Source organism: Lepeophtheirus salmonis, chromosome 4 (assembly GCF_016086655.4).
Source record: "Lepeophtheirus salmonis chromosome 4, UVic_Lsal_1.4, whole genome shotgun sequence".
Lineage (NCBI taxonomy): Eukaryota > Metazoa > Arthropoda > Copepoda > Siphonostomatoida > Caligidae > Lepeophtheirus > Lepeophtheirus salmonis.
The window spans coordinates 42,103,803-42,118,860 of record NC_052134.2 but is presented as its reverse complement, the minus strand read 5'-3'; the positions used below and the strand labels follow the sequence as shown (position 1 = coordinate 42,118,860).

The 15,058-nt window shown below is 29.3% G+C and overlaps 1 protein-coding gene across 1 annotated transcript in view; it reads left to right on the top strand.

Annotated features, from left to right (window-relative positions):
• LOC121115968 (zwei Ig domain protein zig-8) overlaps positions 1-14,662 on the top strand; it is an 80,557-nt gene extending 65,895 nt beyond the window's left edge. Inside the window, exons 4-7 of the mRNA XM_040710155.2 lie at positions 530-740; positions 1,021-1,184; positions 7,514-7,646; positions 14,513-14,662. Coding sequence (XP_040566089.1) covers positions 530-740; positions 1,021-1,184; positions 7,514-7,646; positions 14,513-14,619 — 615 coding nt within the window. The 3' untranslated portion in view covers positions 14,620-14,662. The remainder of the gene's footprint in view (positions 1-529; positions 741-1,020; positions 1,185-7,513; positions 7,647-14,512) is intronic.
• The last annotated feature ends 396 nt before the right edge of the window (positions 14,663-15,058 follow it).

Genomic DNA, 15,058 nt, shown 5'->3' with positions numbered 1-15,058 from the left:
TATTTTATTTTTATCAAAATTACCATATTAGCCATATTACATACATATTTTTATTATAGTGTTAAGGCTCAGTTTGAAATTTTTTTGGATTTTTTTTTATCTAGTCAGCTTTGAAGTGATGGCTAACAAATCTTTTTTGATCGAGAATATGTCTACGATCTTGGTCCAATTATTTATGGGTCGCAAACCTTTGATCGTTATTTTATCGTTCTCACATCGAAATGAGTCATTTAAAGAAAAAAAGTTTTGAAGCAAGGCATTCTTATTTGAAATTACAATTAAAGTCATCGTGAGTTCATTAAAATAAGACTTTGAGAAAGGAGCCCCATCAAATCCACATTTTTTTTGATTGAATCAATTCAGACCGATATGTTCTCAAGATGTGTTCAGAAACTGAATTTTGATCATATGTAGGTTCATAAAAAGTATGGACCATTGGTATTCTGAATTTCATTTCCCTACCAAATCGCAGTACTAACAAATGGATATTACGGGCATGATGGTTAATTATTGTTCATGTCAATTACAGGTATCCTGGATACGACATTCCGATCTCCATCTTCTCACTGTAGGTCGCTATACCTATACATCAGATCAACGTTTTGAGTCTTTCCACTCTCCACATACCCATGACTGGATCCTTCGAATTAAAACTCCTCAGCCCAAGGATACAGGGGTATATGAATGTCAAATATCAGCGACACCACACATGTCTCAACGATTATATCTGGATGTACGAGGTATGTACTTGGAATTTATACCTAAATGAATCCACATATATGTATAGTCGACATGAAATTCTTTTAAACATTTTTTGATGAGGAATCAATATATATTTTGTATTTTAACTCTATTTTGGAGAAAAAATCGTGAAATATCGGGGTTGAATAAATTTTCTTCCTCTCTGTCCAAGTAAAAATAGTTTTAGCGATTTCATATTTTTATTGCATATGAATTACTAGTTATATGCACAGTAACTACATCAAAATATTTATCAATCATTAATAATTCATGTTTCAGAGCCAAATACTTACTTCATTGGGGGCCCAGATATGTTTGTAGATTTGGGAAGTATGGTCAATTTGAGTTGTGTCATTTCACATACAGAAAAGCCTCCTACGGAAGTAAAATGGTTTCATAGAGATACAGAAATATCTTTTCGAGGACCGAGGGATGGTGTTTCGGTATGTGTTGCTTATTTGAAAATTTATAAATAAATGTTGTTAAAAGGTTGGGAATTAGTAAAAACTCCCAGTTGGACCTTGTGCCATTGCAGATGTACAAATTGAGATTTTTTACGTTTCACAACGTTTTATTTAATTATTAAAATAGTACCATTTTAATTATTATCACTCATATCTTGATCATTGATGCTATTATTTCAATTTGTAGTATTAAAATTACTGATTTGTTTAATTTTGTAAAAAAAAACTTAATTTCAATAATTACATTATTCTTGGAGCTGTACAAGAAATATTTGATAAAGGTGCTTGTAAAATAATAATAAACATATTGGTTGGCAACTTGCATATTCTAGAGGAAGGTCTTAATTTTTTCGTTTTTTTAATGACGCCATCAATGCAAATTTTATATTGCATAACTATGGCTTTTTGTTTCTTTTTTAACATAGGGGCAAGACTTATGATTTAAAACTCTACAGTGAGTGAGTTATGCAAAGATTTTTTAACTTTGAGCCTATGATATGGTGCCCTTGACAATTTCAAGAATTGTTTTTGGAGAAAAACAGCTTAGCTGTCATTACATCTTATAGACTCGTTAAAAGTAGCTGTGAGATGAATGAAATAAACATAATCAAACAAGGAGATGCCAGAAATTACTCCGTTTTCGATCCTTAATTCTCCTTTGAGTCCAGCAGTGATTTATCTAAATATAGAAGTGCATAAAATATGTCCTAAAGAGAGGGAGATTTTTTTTAGTTGGGAATCTGACTGGACTTGGAGTAGAACGGAGGATCGACATCGGAGTAATTCGCGCATATAACACATCCGTAAATAAGTCCCGGCCCTAGATATAAAACAACATTTTTTTGCCAAAACTCATTTTTATTCATCACTATAATCTCCTTTTAGAACGATACAATCATTCCAATGTTTTTCTAGCTTTTCGATACCATGGGTGTAGAACGATTTATCGATAACTTCAAAATATGCTTCAGTTCGGACTATCACTTCCTCATCTGAGCCAAATCTCTTTCCATGGAGCCTCTTTTTGAGTTTTGCGAAGAGCCAGTAGTCGCTGGGGGTCAGAGATCTGGAGAATACTGTGGGTGCGGTAGCATTGTATTGGTGAAAAATCACCTTTTTCTTCTTCAGATGATGTTTTTCTGGGTAATTTCGGTCTTCAAACGATCCAACAAACCGATATAATAAAAGTTGTTGATTGTTTTTCCATGTTCCGAGTAGGCAATGAATAAAATTCCATCCGAATCCCAAAATACATAGTCTATGACCTTCCCAGCCGATGTTTGAGTCTTTGGACACTTTCTCCGGCTGCACACCACTCAGCAGACTGCTGTTTTGAATCTGCAGTGAAGTGGTGAATCCATGTTTCATCCATTGTGATGCACCGACGCAAAAACTCCTTCTTATCTCGCGTGCATATCTCCAAACACGTCTAAATCATCTCCTCGTTGTTGCTTTTGCTTTGGTGTGAGCAAACGCGGCACCCATTTGGAAAGCAGCTTTTTCATATCCAAATGTTGGTGTATGATGTTCTAAATACTACCTTTTGATAACTTTAGAGTGTCAGCTATCTCTGGCAACTTCACTTTTCGATTGCCCAGTAACCTTTTCGATGTTTGTACTTTCGAAAAATATTTTGTTAGTAGCGCCATCTAGTAGTTAGGACCTGGACTTATTGACCTGGTTTTTTACTAGTTTATTTATACCTTTTCACTGTTTTTTACAGATATAATTATCTTAATGACAGGTATAGTAAATTTTTCCATTTCAAATAATTATCCATAGTTTTTGGATACAATTTGAACAATTTCAATGTACTACAAGTTACACCCTGTAGAAAGTCCCAATTTTTATAAAACATATGTTCTATAATTTAAGAAAAAAAACAGCAGAACATTATTTACCTCTTTTACTTTTTTGTTTAGAGAAGAAAAATAAAATTCTTTTTAGTATATTACAGTAATACAACTAATTTAAAAAAAAAACTTTATTTCGAAATATTCAATAAAGAAATAGAATGAAAAAATAAAATTTCCAAAAAAGTTTCTTTTTTAAAAGATGCAGCATTATTTATTGTGAGGGGAAAAAAGATAAGAAATATTCAGAATAGCTAGGCTGAATGTTTAGAAATAAGATATTGTATTTTCTAAATAAATATAATTATAAAAAATAAATTTGGATTACACATAATGTAAAAAAATTGTAATTACTTGAAAAATAAAATCGAACAGTAGAGTTGATGCCTTTATCTCTCTTGGTTAATGAGTGTTGAAAACCTTCTGATTTTTAAGAATTAAAAATTTTGTTCATTTTATAAATAACACTTTTTTTTTGTATATCGGTCAAAATCGAGGAAAAAACTAGAAATTTATTTCTAGTTTTATAGACTGTTCTAGTCGATGATTATAAAAAATAATTTTTTTTTCTCTATAGGATACTATACGTTTGCAACATAAGGTCATAAGAAAGAAATTCTTCTATATATCCCCCTGCTTAATGACTAATTGATTATATATATATATATATACAGGGTGGACAAAAATAAACTGAATGCCTTTCAAGCTAATTTAGAGCATCTGAAAACCCTTTTTTTTAGTTTGGCTTAAGTAAGCGAATATAGTACTCTCTTTTTTTTTTTTTTTCATCAAGTCACATTCAGATATCTTGAAAGATGAATTAGCATGGACAAAACTGGTACATTATTATTGCTCTCCTTCAAGCTCAAAGAGACCCAAAGGAGATTGCAGTCATTGTTACAGTGCCCTGGTCACTGTGTATGCAATGAGGATGAAGGATATAAATCCCTTCGAAAGAGTTACAAGTTGTGAAGGAAAACATAAAAGTAATGAGGGCTTCAAAAAATACATAAAATACCTTCATAGGTAATTATTGAACTCTCAATTTATCAATTTTCAAGACATAAGCCACTAAATAACCAAAGAATTATGGTTATTAAACAATTCTTTAAATTTTGTAAATTTATTTCCGGCCGCTCTGTATAAAATACACCCATGAAGTTTTCCAGACATAAAATTGTCAAACTGCTTAAATCGAAGATTCCAAAACTCAGGTATCAAATATGGATTGTAACAGGGTTAAAAATGATAATTTTTCATGATCTTTGCCACTATATACAATGTTCATGTTTTCTGCTATTAGAATTAAATTAATATAATATACGAATGAAACATATGGACTATCATTAATTTTCATTATTATAAAATGTATTTCTTATAAATGTACAAAGAAATAAGCATTTAATTAATTATCTTCATTATGTAAACATGTATCTATGTAAAAAATCAAAGAGACGCCTCCTTATGTCTACCTTTTCAAGCACTTTTTATACTAATTAAACTATGGAAAAATATCTACTTATATAAAGAAACAATTTATAAAATAAATTTAATTAAGAAAACAGTTTTTAAAAAAATGGAATTTAATTTTTCCTTTTAATACACAAAGGGGGGGGGGGGAATAGCTTTAGAATTCGATCACATACCTAGTATTTACTAGTGTTGAGACTCTGTACAGAGTTCAAGTTAGATCATTCCATAGTATATGTATGTACTTATCTGTTGGTTTTGAGGAAGGCTTCTACCTATAGTTGTTTCTCTCCATAACTCCTTGTTTATTAACTGTTTAAAAAATTTGAATCATGAATGTCTTTTTTTAGGCATGAAATATGCCATTAAAGTTTATCAACTACAATGTGGATATAACATGTATACTTCTATACATACAGGGTGTGAAAGCTATCTATGCCCACTTTGACGCGTTCCCTTGAGCAAACGGCGGATTTTTTTGTTAGATACCTTGTTTAAACCTACATCAGTTAAAAAAATATCATCAATTGACGAGTTCGGTGTCCTAAATTCTTGGAAAAGGCGGATTCTGTTCCGAGAGCGACAACATAACGTTTGTTCGAACTCTGGAACTCAGTAAGACGTTCGTTCGCAAGGTTAAGAGGGAATTTGAGCCCTCAAAGGTCTCATCAGCTCCCTCCCACACCTCAAAAAAAAATCTTAAATGGCTCATAAATAATTTTGACCACCTCATCTCACCGAATTTTTGGGCTTCAAACTCACATTATCTTAATCTGATGGATTTTTGTTTGTGGAGCACTAGCAAACAACAAACCAACCGAACACCCTGGAAAAACAAAGACGAACTTATCATTCGGATAAAGAAGGGATTCCAGGATTTGCCAAGGGACCAAGTGGAAAAGGGCTGTTCGCGCTTTCGGCCTCAAAAAGAGACTGTAATTGGGGTGGGAAATGATTTTATTAAATAAAATGAAATGGAATCTATTGAGCTTCTACAATTTTTTTTTTTTTTTTTAGTTAGATAAATGATTGGAGAGAGAACTGCGTTTGAAAAAAAAAATCATTTTCCTGGTACGGATGACTTGTGCACCCTGTATATATTTATGTAATTTGTTAGTAGTATATACATATGATACAACGAAATAGATTTTATGACCCTGAGTTGATTTTTTTTTGTAGAGCATACTTATGTATTTATATACATATTAAATCTGTTTTTATTAAATGCCAAGGGGCTTTTAGTCTTTTTTTACCATTCTATAAATATGACCAACTCCAATAAAATGTCCCTTAATATGGTTTAATAGTATATAGTTTATCTATTGTACATGTATAAAAAAATGGTGTTCTGTAGTTAGATAAAAAAGAAAATACATTTAAATCTACATTTGTAATGTGTCAAAATTAAAACAATCTGGGACATAAATCATGAAATCCCATTTAAAAAAATTAATACTTCATATACATACATATATACAAGCCATCGATATAGTTTAGTAAATTATAGGCTTTGTATTCAAATTTGCAGGATGAGTCAAGATACCCAATAATTTAATTTATAGTTTAGAACCTTTATTTGATTTAAGAGACTTACATTGACCTTGATAAGGTCTTTAAAATAAAATCTATCAATATCTCATTTTTTATTTTAACAATCAATTTTGGCTACTTTAAGTGCAATTTGCAGGGACTCCAATGGGCTGGTAAGAATAATTTGTTGATTGAAATCGAGGAGATTTCGAAAAATACAATTGTTGTTCTGTACATTTAATTTTGGGAAAAATTATTGTATCATGGTTTTGTGTTGACGGGTCATATTCAATAAAATGATTGAGGCTCCATTAGAACTTTTGATTATATTTTTTTTTGCATGATGTCATAAATATACAAGACGGGCAACTTGGACGCTGGAGCAACTAACCTTTATAAAAATAAAAACCACATGTTCCATTTCTAAAGTCATTTTATGAATTTTTCTGTAGATAGGGAACGTGTCCATTTTATTTGATAACTACATACCTAGACATAGGCTCAAAATTCTCACACTTCACACATAGATGGCGCTATTTTTATAAAATACAACTCATTTTCAGAAGTACCAACCTTCAAAAGACAGCTGTCAAAATTTCATGACAATCTGTTCTATAGTTTGTGAGTTATTGTGCTAATTGTTAATTTTGTTATTTCCAAAACAATGGATCAAAAAGAATTTTGCTTTTTAATTTTACTCTGCTTCTTTATAGTAAAAAATACCGTTCATGTTATGCAATGTCTTGAAAAGTGTTATGGGACTCCACTCCATAAAGTGAATAATATTGAAAAAAAGCCAATTATGAACGAAAAAACGTATTTTCTGTGTCGAGCCCTGTACTTTTCAGTCCATTTGTTATGTCAACATGGTGTCACTTTATGTTTGCTAGGTACTCCGTGACGTCACAAAAATATATGTACCGGTATCTTTTAAACTGTGTGCCACTGTGGAGAATGGTCCATTGTGAATAAGCTTTCTTCAATACCGTGTTTCAGAATAATGGTAACTTCCTTAATGAACTCTGAGATGTACAACACGTTTGAGACACATTATTAATTACAAGGGATCCAAAAAAGTCTGTCATTGGCAAAAATAAGCAAACAGTAGAAAACAAAGACCATTTGTTTGATTTAATGTAATTAGTTAATGAGTGAATTTTACACTTATTTGTAACATTATAAAATGAAGCAGATATGCCCTTGAATAGGAGAGAACTTATAAGTACTTACTGATAATAAAGATGTAGCTGCAGGTATTAGAATAAAACATTTTCTGCAAAGTTCTTACTTTTTTTTTTTTTTTAATTTACATCATTTATCACGAATTTTATATATATACACATGTAACTAGACATATTTTGCATTCTTAAAAAAACAAAACATAGTTTAATGTTCAATATTGTACTATCCTATGTTTTTTCTTTGAATTAGAACATTTCTTTTTTTATTACATAGGTTATCACAGAGAAGGCAGAACATACAACAGTACATCTTCTGATGCAAGGCGCACGCCCCTCAGACTCTGGTATTTACACATGCGTTCCAAACAACGCCCCCTCTGCAAAAATCAAAGTTCATATTCTTCAAGGTAACTGTTTCTTAAATTTTTTACAAAAAATGATGGGAGGGATTTTAAAGTCAATCAAAAAAATGTCACACAGGATTATTTGACAAGATTTTTTTGTCAGTTCCCTTCCATTCTATTTTATTCATTTCATTTTGCTAGAGAGATGGTTATTATTATTATATTTTTGAAATGGAATATTTCCTTCATATACAGGGCCATATTTCGAATTATTGTAATTTGGTATATTTATGCTACTATCTAAGAAAATCTAATCTTTTTTTTGCATATCCTAAGACCGTTTCCATAAATATAAAGAGGTACCTAAAACTTGAATAAGATTTAACTGAAATTTTATCCCCATTATTTACAATTACGAGGTTCATTACGCAACCAATAGACAGCTGAAACAAAAGAAACAAATTTTGTTTGTATCCCATGTCTCTAACTGTAAAAATGTCCGATCAATAATAAAAAGACAAAGCGTGTGGTATCTCCTTTGCGGCAGTGTGAGTAAAAAAGGCTGCTAAGACCGTTTTATCTCCATCCGGACTGCCTACTACATCAAAAAGTCCATTATAACTCCATAAAACCAAGAAAAACCAAAACTACGGCGGTAAAAATATGGCTGACATCTGCCCTGCCTTAATGTAGCCCTCCTCCAGCATTTACTTAAAGCCCTTGTACTTTGCAGTTTTGGGTGTCTTGGACAAGAATATCTACGACATCTCCAATCCAAATTTTGATACCTTGGAGCTGACGTTATGAAAGTATGGTACGCATCGTCCTTCATCATCCAGAGCTACTAATGTGTTTTTGTGTTCTCTGGCATGTCGATGCTGTTATTATTTGCGATGGAGTATATTTTGAACAAAATAATAGTTAAATATAGTATTTAAACTTATCACAAACTATTTTTGAGTTGTTTTTTCTTGATTCCATAAGAATTACTTTTTGGGTTTTGTAATTTACCCCAAACTACTGCACATTTTGGGTCCTCAATATGTATACTGGGGTTTCCTCTATTTCTTTTCTACTTGACCAAAATTAGGATAAATATCTAATTTCAAAGCTCGAGTATAGTTAAAAATTATTTTTCCCTTAATTTTTACATCGTAGAAAATTATTTACAACTGCGAGTAGAATAAAAATGATTTGAAGTAATAAAAAAAAAAGCAAAAAAAAAACAAAAACAGATAAGCTTCCGTTCTCTTATTTTTTTTAGTCATATATAAATTGTTGTTTCTATAAAATAAGTCTTTTTCAATAATAAATTTACCGAGCATTCTAAAAAGTTTAGATTTATTATAAAAAAATATATAAATCAAGCCATGATAAGATAGAGTCAAGTAAAGTTCAACGTCTTGGCTTAAGGAAAGTTACTTTTTATTAATTTATGACGTTTTGAAGCTTAAAAAAATAATTAGGTTGCCATTCCTAACTTTTTAATTTGATGTTTTGATACAAAACGCCGTTTTTCTTTTGGTAATTCTTATGTTTCATATTACTTTTGTTTTCTCCATAAAATTAGCTTTTTTTTATAATTATCTTTTTGTTTAAATCTCTTCAATATTTATTAATTTGATCTTTGAATGCGAATGTCATTTAGATTATAAAAAGTTTAAAAATTATAAGAAAAGTTCAAATCATTTAAAATTTAATCATTTTTTAATTTTTGATGTCCAATTGCTGAAGAAAAATTACATTTTTAAATGTTGTTTTCATTGATCATATGAAGTTTTTGAAAGATTATAGTATAACAAATGTCTCCATCTGACAAATGAGTATTCTAAGAAGTCCATATATATACATATTGTAAAATTCTTTATTTAGGAGCCAACTATTGAACTTAGACACATTGAGTTTGAGATAATAATTTCTCCTCATTGTGTTGACCACTGACGTACGTCACTCCATGGCAATTATTTCAAGTAATAACGTTTCGATTCTTTAGGAAACAATTGAAATTAAATATTCAAATTTTTTCTTATAAAAAATAAATTTGTTTTATCGCCCAAGATATAATTTAAGAAACTTATTTTTGACTCTAGGCCTACCAAAAATAATAATAATAATAATAAATCACTGGTTTTATAGTTAAAAGTTGTTTCATATAAGTACATGTATAGCACAGAGACTTTACACGAACTATTCTAGGGAAAAATATATCACACATTCGCTATAGCGAAGAATATATTCGTTTTTAACTAAAAAAATATATTCATCTTCCCTATTGAAAGATAAAAAATAATTGTCAGTATAAAAAGCAAATTATATTATTTTAAAGCGGCTTATGGACCCTAGGTAACGAGAAAAATGTTAAATACATATTACAAATCTTTCGTAGCATTTTTTTTTCAGTAGTGTGCATTTAAGGCGTTTAGATCAAATCGGCGCTTATGTTCAGTGGCGATTTATCCATCTGTACTGTCTCTTTTTTGCCTGCAAATGTTGTTGTATCAACAAACTTTAGTGAACTTTTGGGCATCATCGTAGCAGCTGTTCCAGATATGAATTTACAGAAGAGGAACGGTATTACGCCGTGACGATTTTGTACTCAAAAACTTGGAGATTTGAAATTGGGAGATCTTAAATAATGTCAAAGATTGGCTTTGAGTCTGGCAACAATACTCAGTGCCTGTCATATCTCAGAAAATAAATATGCCCTCCCTCCCACAGTACGGATCTTAATCTGATAGACTATATTGTATAGGGACTCGATTAATCAAAAACAAATCGAGCATTGCATGCCATCCAGGACTCCTCTGATTGCCAACACCAATGGTGCAATGACTGAAATGCCAATAAACTACTTTGTCAATGTATGCTCCTGCTTGAGGATGTGGATCCAGACTGTGATTAATGCTGGACGCAAATCCATCTTTCTTAGCACAATATAAAATATTTGGAAGAATTGCGCTATAACAATATATAAATAAGCATTATAGCTTAAAATTAGACTACCTAACCAAGACCTAAAAAATGTAAAAGGAGGCGCTAACTAATTAATAATAACAAAGATAAAATAAGCCAACTTTTTAAGTAAATCCACCGAAAAATGAGGCCTCAGTGACAATTTAAAGATTTTTGAAAAAAAACAACCGCCGATTTCATCTCAACACCCTGTAGGTTAAAAAAAAATCTTGTTAAATTACTTAAAATATTAATTTACTCACAACCTATAGCTTTGATCAGTTTAATCAAAATTCATTGTTTTTCCTCATTATGAATATATTTGAGATAAAATATTTCCTTAGAGATACACAATTTTTTTTGTTGATTAAGTATAGTTTATTCGTCATACTTAGTTATATAAAACTTTAATTAATCTATTATTATGAATACTATTTTGTTTTGATTGAAACTATAATCAATCAATAACAAAATATATTTTTCTTTCAGTATAATTCAATGATATAAAAACTTAACGTCTACTTTAAATTGGAATTTTGGCATATTAAGACATTAAACTTGAAAAATTATAGTATTTTGATTGTTTTCTCATAAATTTACAAATAAAAATGTATATCTCTTCATTTATAAAAAAACATAAATACTTTCTCATTTTTTTGTGATCAAAACGTATATAAACATAATATCATAATAAATAATGTTATTTTTCACACTTAAAAAAAAAATGAAATATTATATTGTTACCAGTGAAATTTTAATTTAATATTTCTTCTAAAGGTGTGTTACAAACTGATAGCATGCGCATTATACAATTAATTTGATAAGTAAGATTTAATGAATGAAGCTATATAAATTTACAAAGACATTGTTTCCCATTCAATAGAATTTAAAAAATAGGAAAAGGATATGGAAATAGAATTTATAATAAGTTTTTTCTTAATTTTTTTTGTGTACTTATATTATAATATTGTAAAAAGGAAATTTTTTGACATTTTTTTACTACATACATAACCTCAACAACAAAAATAAAATAAAATTGAGGATTCAGGTTCAATACCTAGAATCAACTAGTTTTAAATACTTAATTATTTTATGAAAATTAGTATTCTTATATTTTATAATGCCAGGCTTCTTCTTTTTTTTTTTTTTTTGAACGATGCAATTTTTGATAATGAATAAATATCAAAAATAAACTTGAAAAATAAATTAATCGTCCCTTCAAAATTGAATAGCCATTTAAAAAAATAGTATCTCTCTTAACCATCGTACAACCTCTTGTATCAGTCAATTTTGAGGAAAAATCACAATAAACAATCCTCTATTAAGGACTTGATCTAAAATAATAAGTGTTCCAATTTGCGAATTATATTTTTAAGGTGGAAAAAACCCTTTTCAAGTATAAATAACAGATTTTTTATATTTCTAATAAAGTGTATAAGTGGTCCAGGACTGTATCTCTTGTGGAATATACGGGGCCCAGTAAAAACATGATAGGGCAGAGTATTCAACAAGTATTTAATTCATGCAATTAAAATTTATAACCTTCTAAAAGTTATGGAGCCGGAGGGATTGTTTTTACATTTCAGCAAAGGTCTTAAGCACTTTTTTGCAATGCCTTTATTATTTTCAATAAGTGTGAATTAAAGTGCCTTGTTCTTTGGCTATTTTTTAACTGAACTTTGTTTTTTTTCCCTTGAAAGACATTCAGAAAATGATATCTTCAAAATTCCAATTTATTCATGGGGGTTTGGCCCCTTAAATGTCTTTGTATTGAAAAAAACAATTATATTTTAATGTCAAAATTAGCCCATTTCAAACACTTTATAATACCCCAAATTTAAGGCTATGTAGCATATATTATATTTTAATAATGTATAGATCTTAATCTACCAAAAAAGAAAAGCTTTAGTGTGATCTTACTTCCACAATCGGAGTTGCCTAAAAAGCTTTTTATCCCATTTTTATTTCATTATTCAGGAATGATTTTCGTTTTTGAAACCAAAATGAGTAAAGAAGTTTTATTTGATGAATTAAAACCTATCCCACAACAGAATCACATTATTTAATCTAAAAAAGGCCAATATATATGTTGTGAAGAAGTTGTAACCTGTAATAATAAATTGTACAAATTGCCATTAAAAATGAGATAAATAATTTTAAATAAAAAAAAATTACAGTATTAGTGACGAAGATAACCCAATGATTGAATATTCCATGAAAGATCGAGTAATTTTTGACTGTTTGATGGGTTTAGCATGATCCTAAATATTTTTAGTTTTACATATGCACTAAATATACTGACGACTAAATTTTATGGATATTGAAGGCGTAAATGTACACGTCTATTTAAGTTTTAATTTGAAATAATAATGCTCCAGTCTGAATCAAAGCTTTTTCTCAATTTTAAATTTCTATAATCTAATGGAAATATGCATACATTTATATTTCTTCTTCCGGAAATTCCCATCTGCCTATAGGCATATTTGTCCTTCAGAAGTATACGTATTTGATTTAAATGGAAAGAAAACGGTTGTGTATTACTATGTTGCAGCAATATTGTGTTTTTTGAAAGTTGAGATCGTAATAAAGTCACATGAACATAATTTGGCCTCATATCTTCAAAAATTCAGACCTCTCAAGTTACAATTATAAATGAGTGAATATGTATATAAATAAATGGCTTTTCCTTACGGATATTGTGTATATTTATATATATAAGCTTATTATAATTGATTGTAGTTCTGTTTGAGTGTGTTTTTATATGATAAGGTTATTAATTTCTATTTATTTTTTAAAATCCGATGTATATCTCTCCCCTTCCTTATTATTGTTATTATTTGATTGATTTTATTCCAAGGCTTGTTTTTATACTTTTAAATAGATCAAACAAAAATCTTTTGGTTTTCATTAAGTTCAAATTTTCTCAAAGGATAATGAAAGGAGATTATAGTTATGTGTGCGGATTCTTTTTGTACTGCTAATTTAATTGTCAGTATCAATACACTCTAATGCACAAAAATAAGTTACAATGATAAATGAATACACATAAATAGTTAATAAGAACATACTATCATAACTTCATATCCCCATATCAATTACTAACTTACAGACAGAAACATGTCAAGTTAAATATAAGTTTTTGTAGCAGCAGTCTGTTTTATTTTTTTCAAATTAGTAATTTCATTACTTTCATGTATGTATGAGACCCTTAATCACCGGTGGGGGGAGGCTGCTCCCTCAATAATTCTTTCCGCAGTAGTAATTATTGGACAATTAATCATGAACTTTTATAATGCTAAATTAAATCAATCTTCTTAATGTGAAAACATCCAAAACTATCGTGCTCTATATATTTTTCAAAAAGTATAAGTGATAAATTTCAAACGTCAAAAAATAATATCTTCTGTAGTTCTTATACATTTTTCTATACTCATTGTTCTTTTCTAAATTAACGGATGTGTTAGTCTAGAATTTCTGTTGAACTATTCAAAATAATGAACAGATTAACCGACATTGATTTAGAATAGTCTTTAATCAAGAGAACTTTAATGTGTCCATTTTTCCCTCGGTTGATTGAATATTTTATACTAAGACATTAAAGGTAATTGAATGTATATTTTAAATGTATTCAGATCGACATAGTGTATTCATTTGAACACAGCTTTCTTTCTCGGCCAAAGGACGTCCATTTTTGTGGAAAAATATTTTTCTACCCCATATTTGCAACCATATTAGCCAAATAAAAAAGATTCATTCATGAATTTAAATGAAAATATTTCTGGGTGTTAATGAGTGAAAATTATTGGATCCTAGTTCCAATTATGGATTTCAATACCAATGTACAAAAGTACCGTTTAAATACGTTTGTACCCCGGTATCACAATTGTCACCGGTATACCAATCGGCACGAGTATTGATATTAAACTATAAAATGATTACATATCAAAACTATAATAAACTATCTCTATTCATTGCAGGGAATCAAGTCGCAGGCTTGCAAACCAACAAAGGATCTACGCATCATTTCCTCTCACTTTATGTGTTTTTCGTGTATATCAACATTGTTTTTTTCATTATTCAATAATTTATATATAATTTTATTTGAAAAATATATTAACTAACACAAATCTACATATAAATTAATATCTACTTATATATTTTATCTAAATTATTTTTTCCTTCATTTAACATCACGAGTAAGCGTGAACACATTGTTTATTGGGCATTAAAATGTAATGTTTGCATTTTGAAACAAAAAAAAAAAATATATATATATTAAAAGGGATCTTTAAATCAAACAAACCATTTGGAAATATTTGTTTTTTTACATAACATATACTTGTATATTTTTGTTTCCTTTGCTAAAAAATTAGACTAGTTCAAAAGAAAACTTTGAATATTTGTTCAGAACTCAGAAACATGTGCTATATAAATATTTGTATGCAACTAAAAAAATAAAATATTCAAATCATCATAAAAACAAAACGTTTTGAGGTAAAATGTAAGCTCATTCATAAAATAAT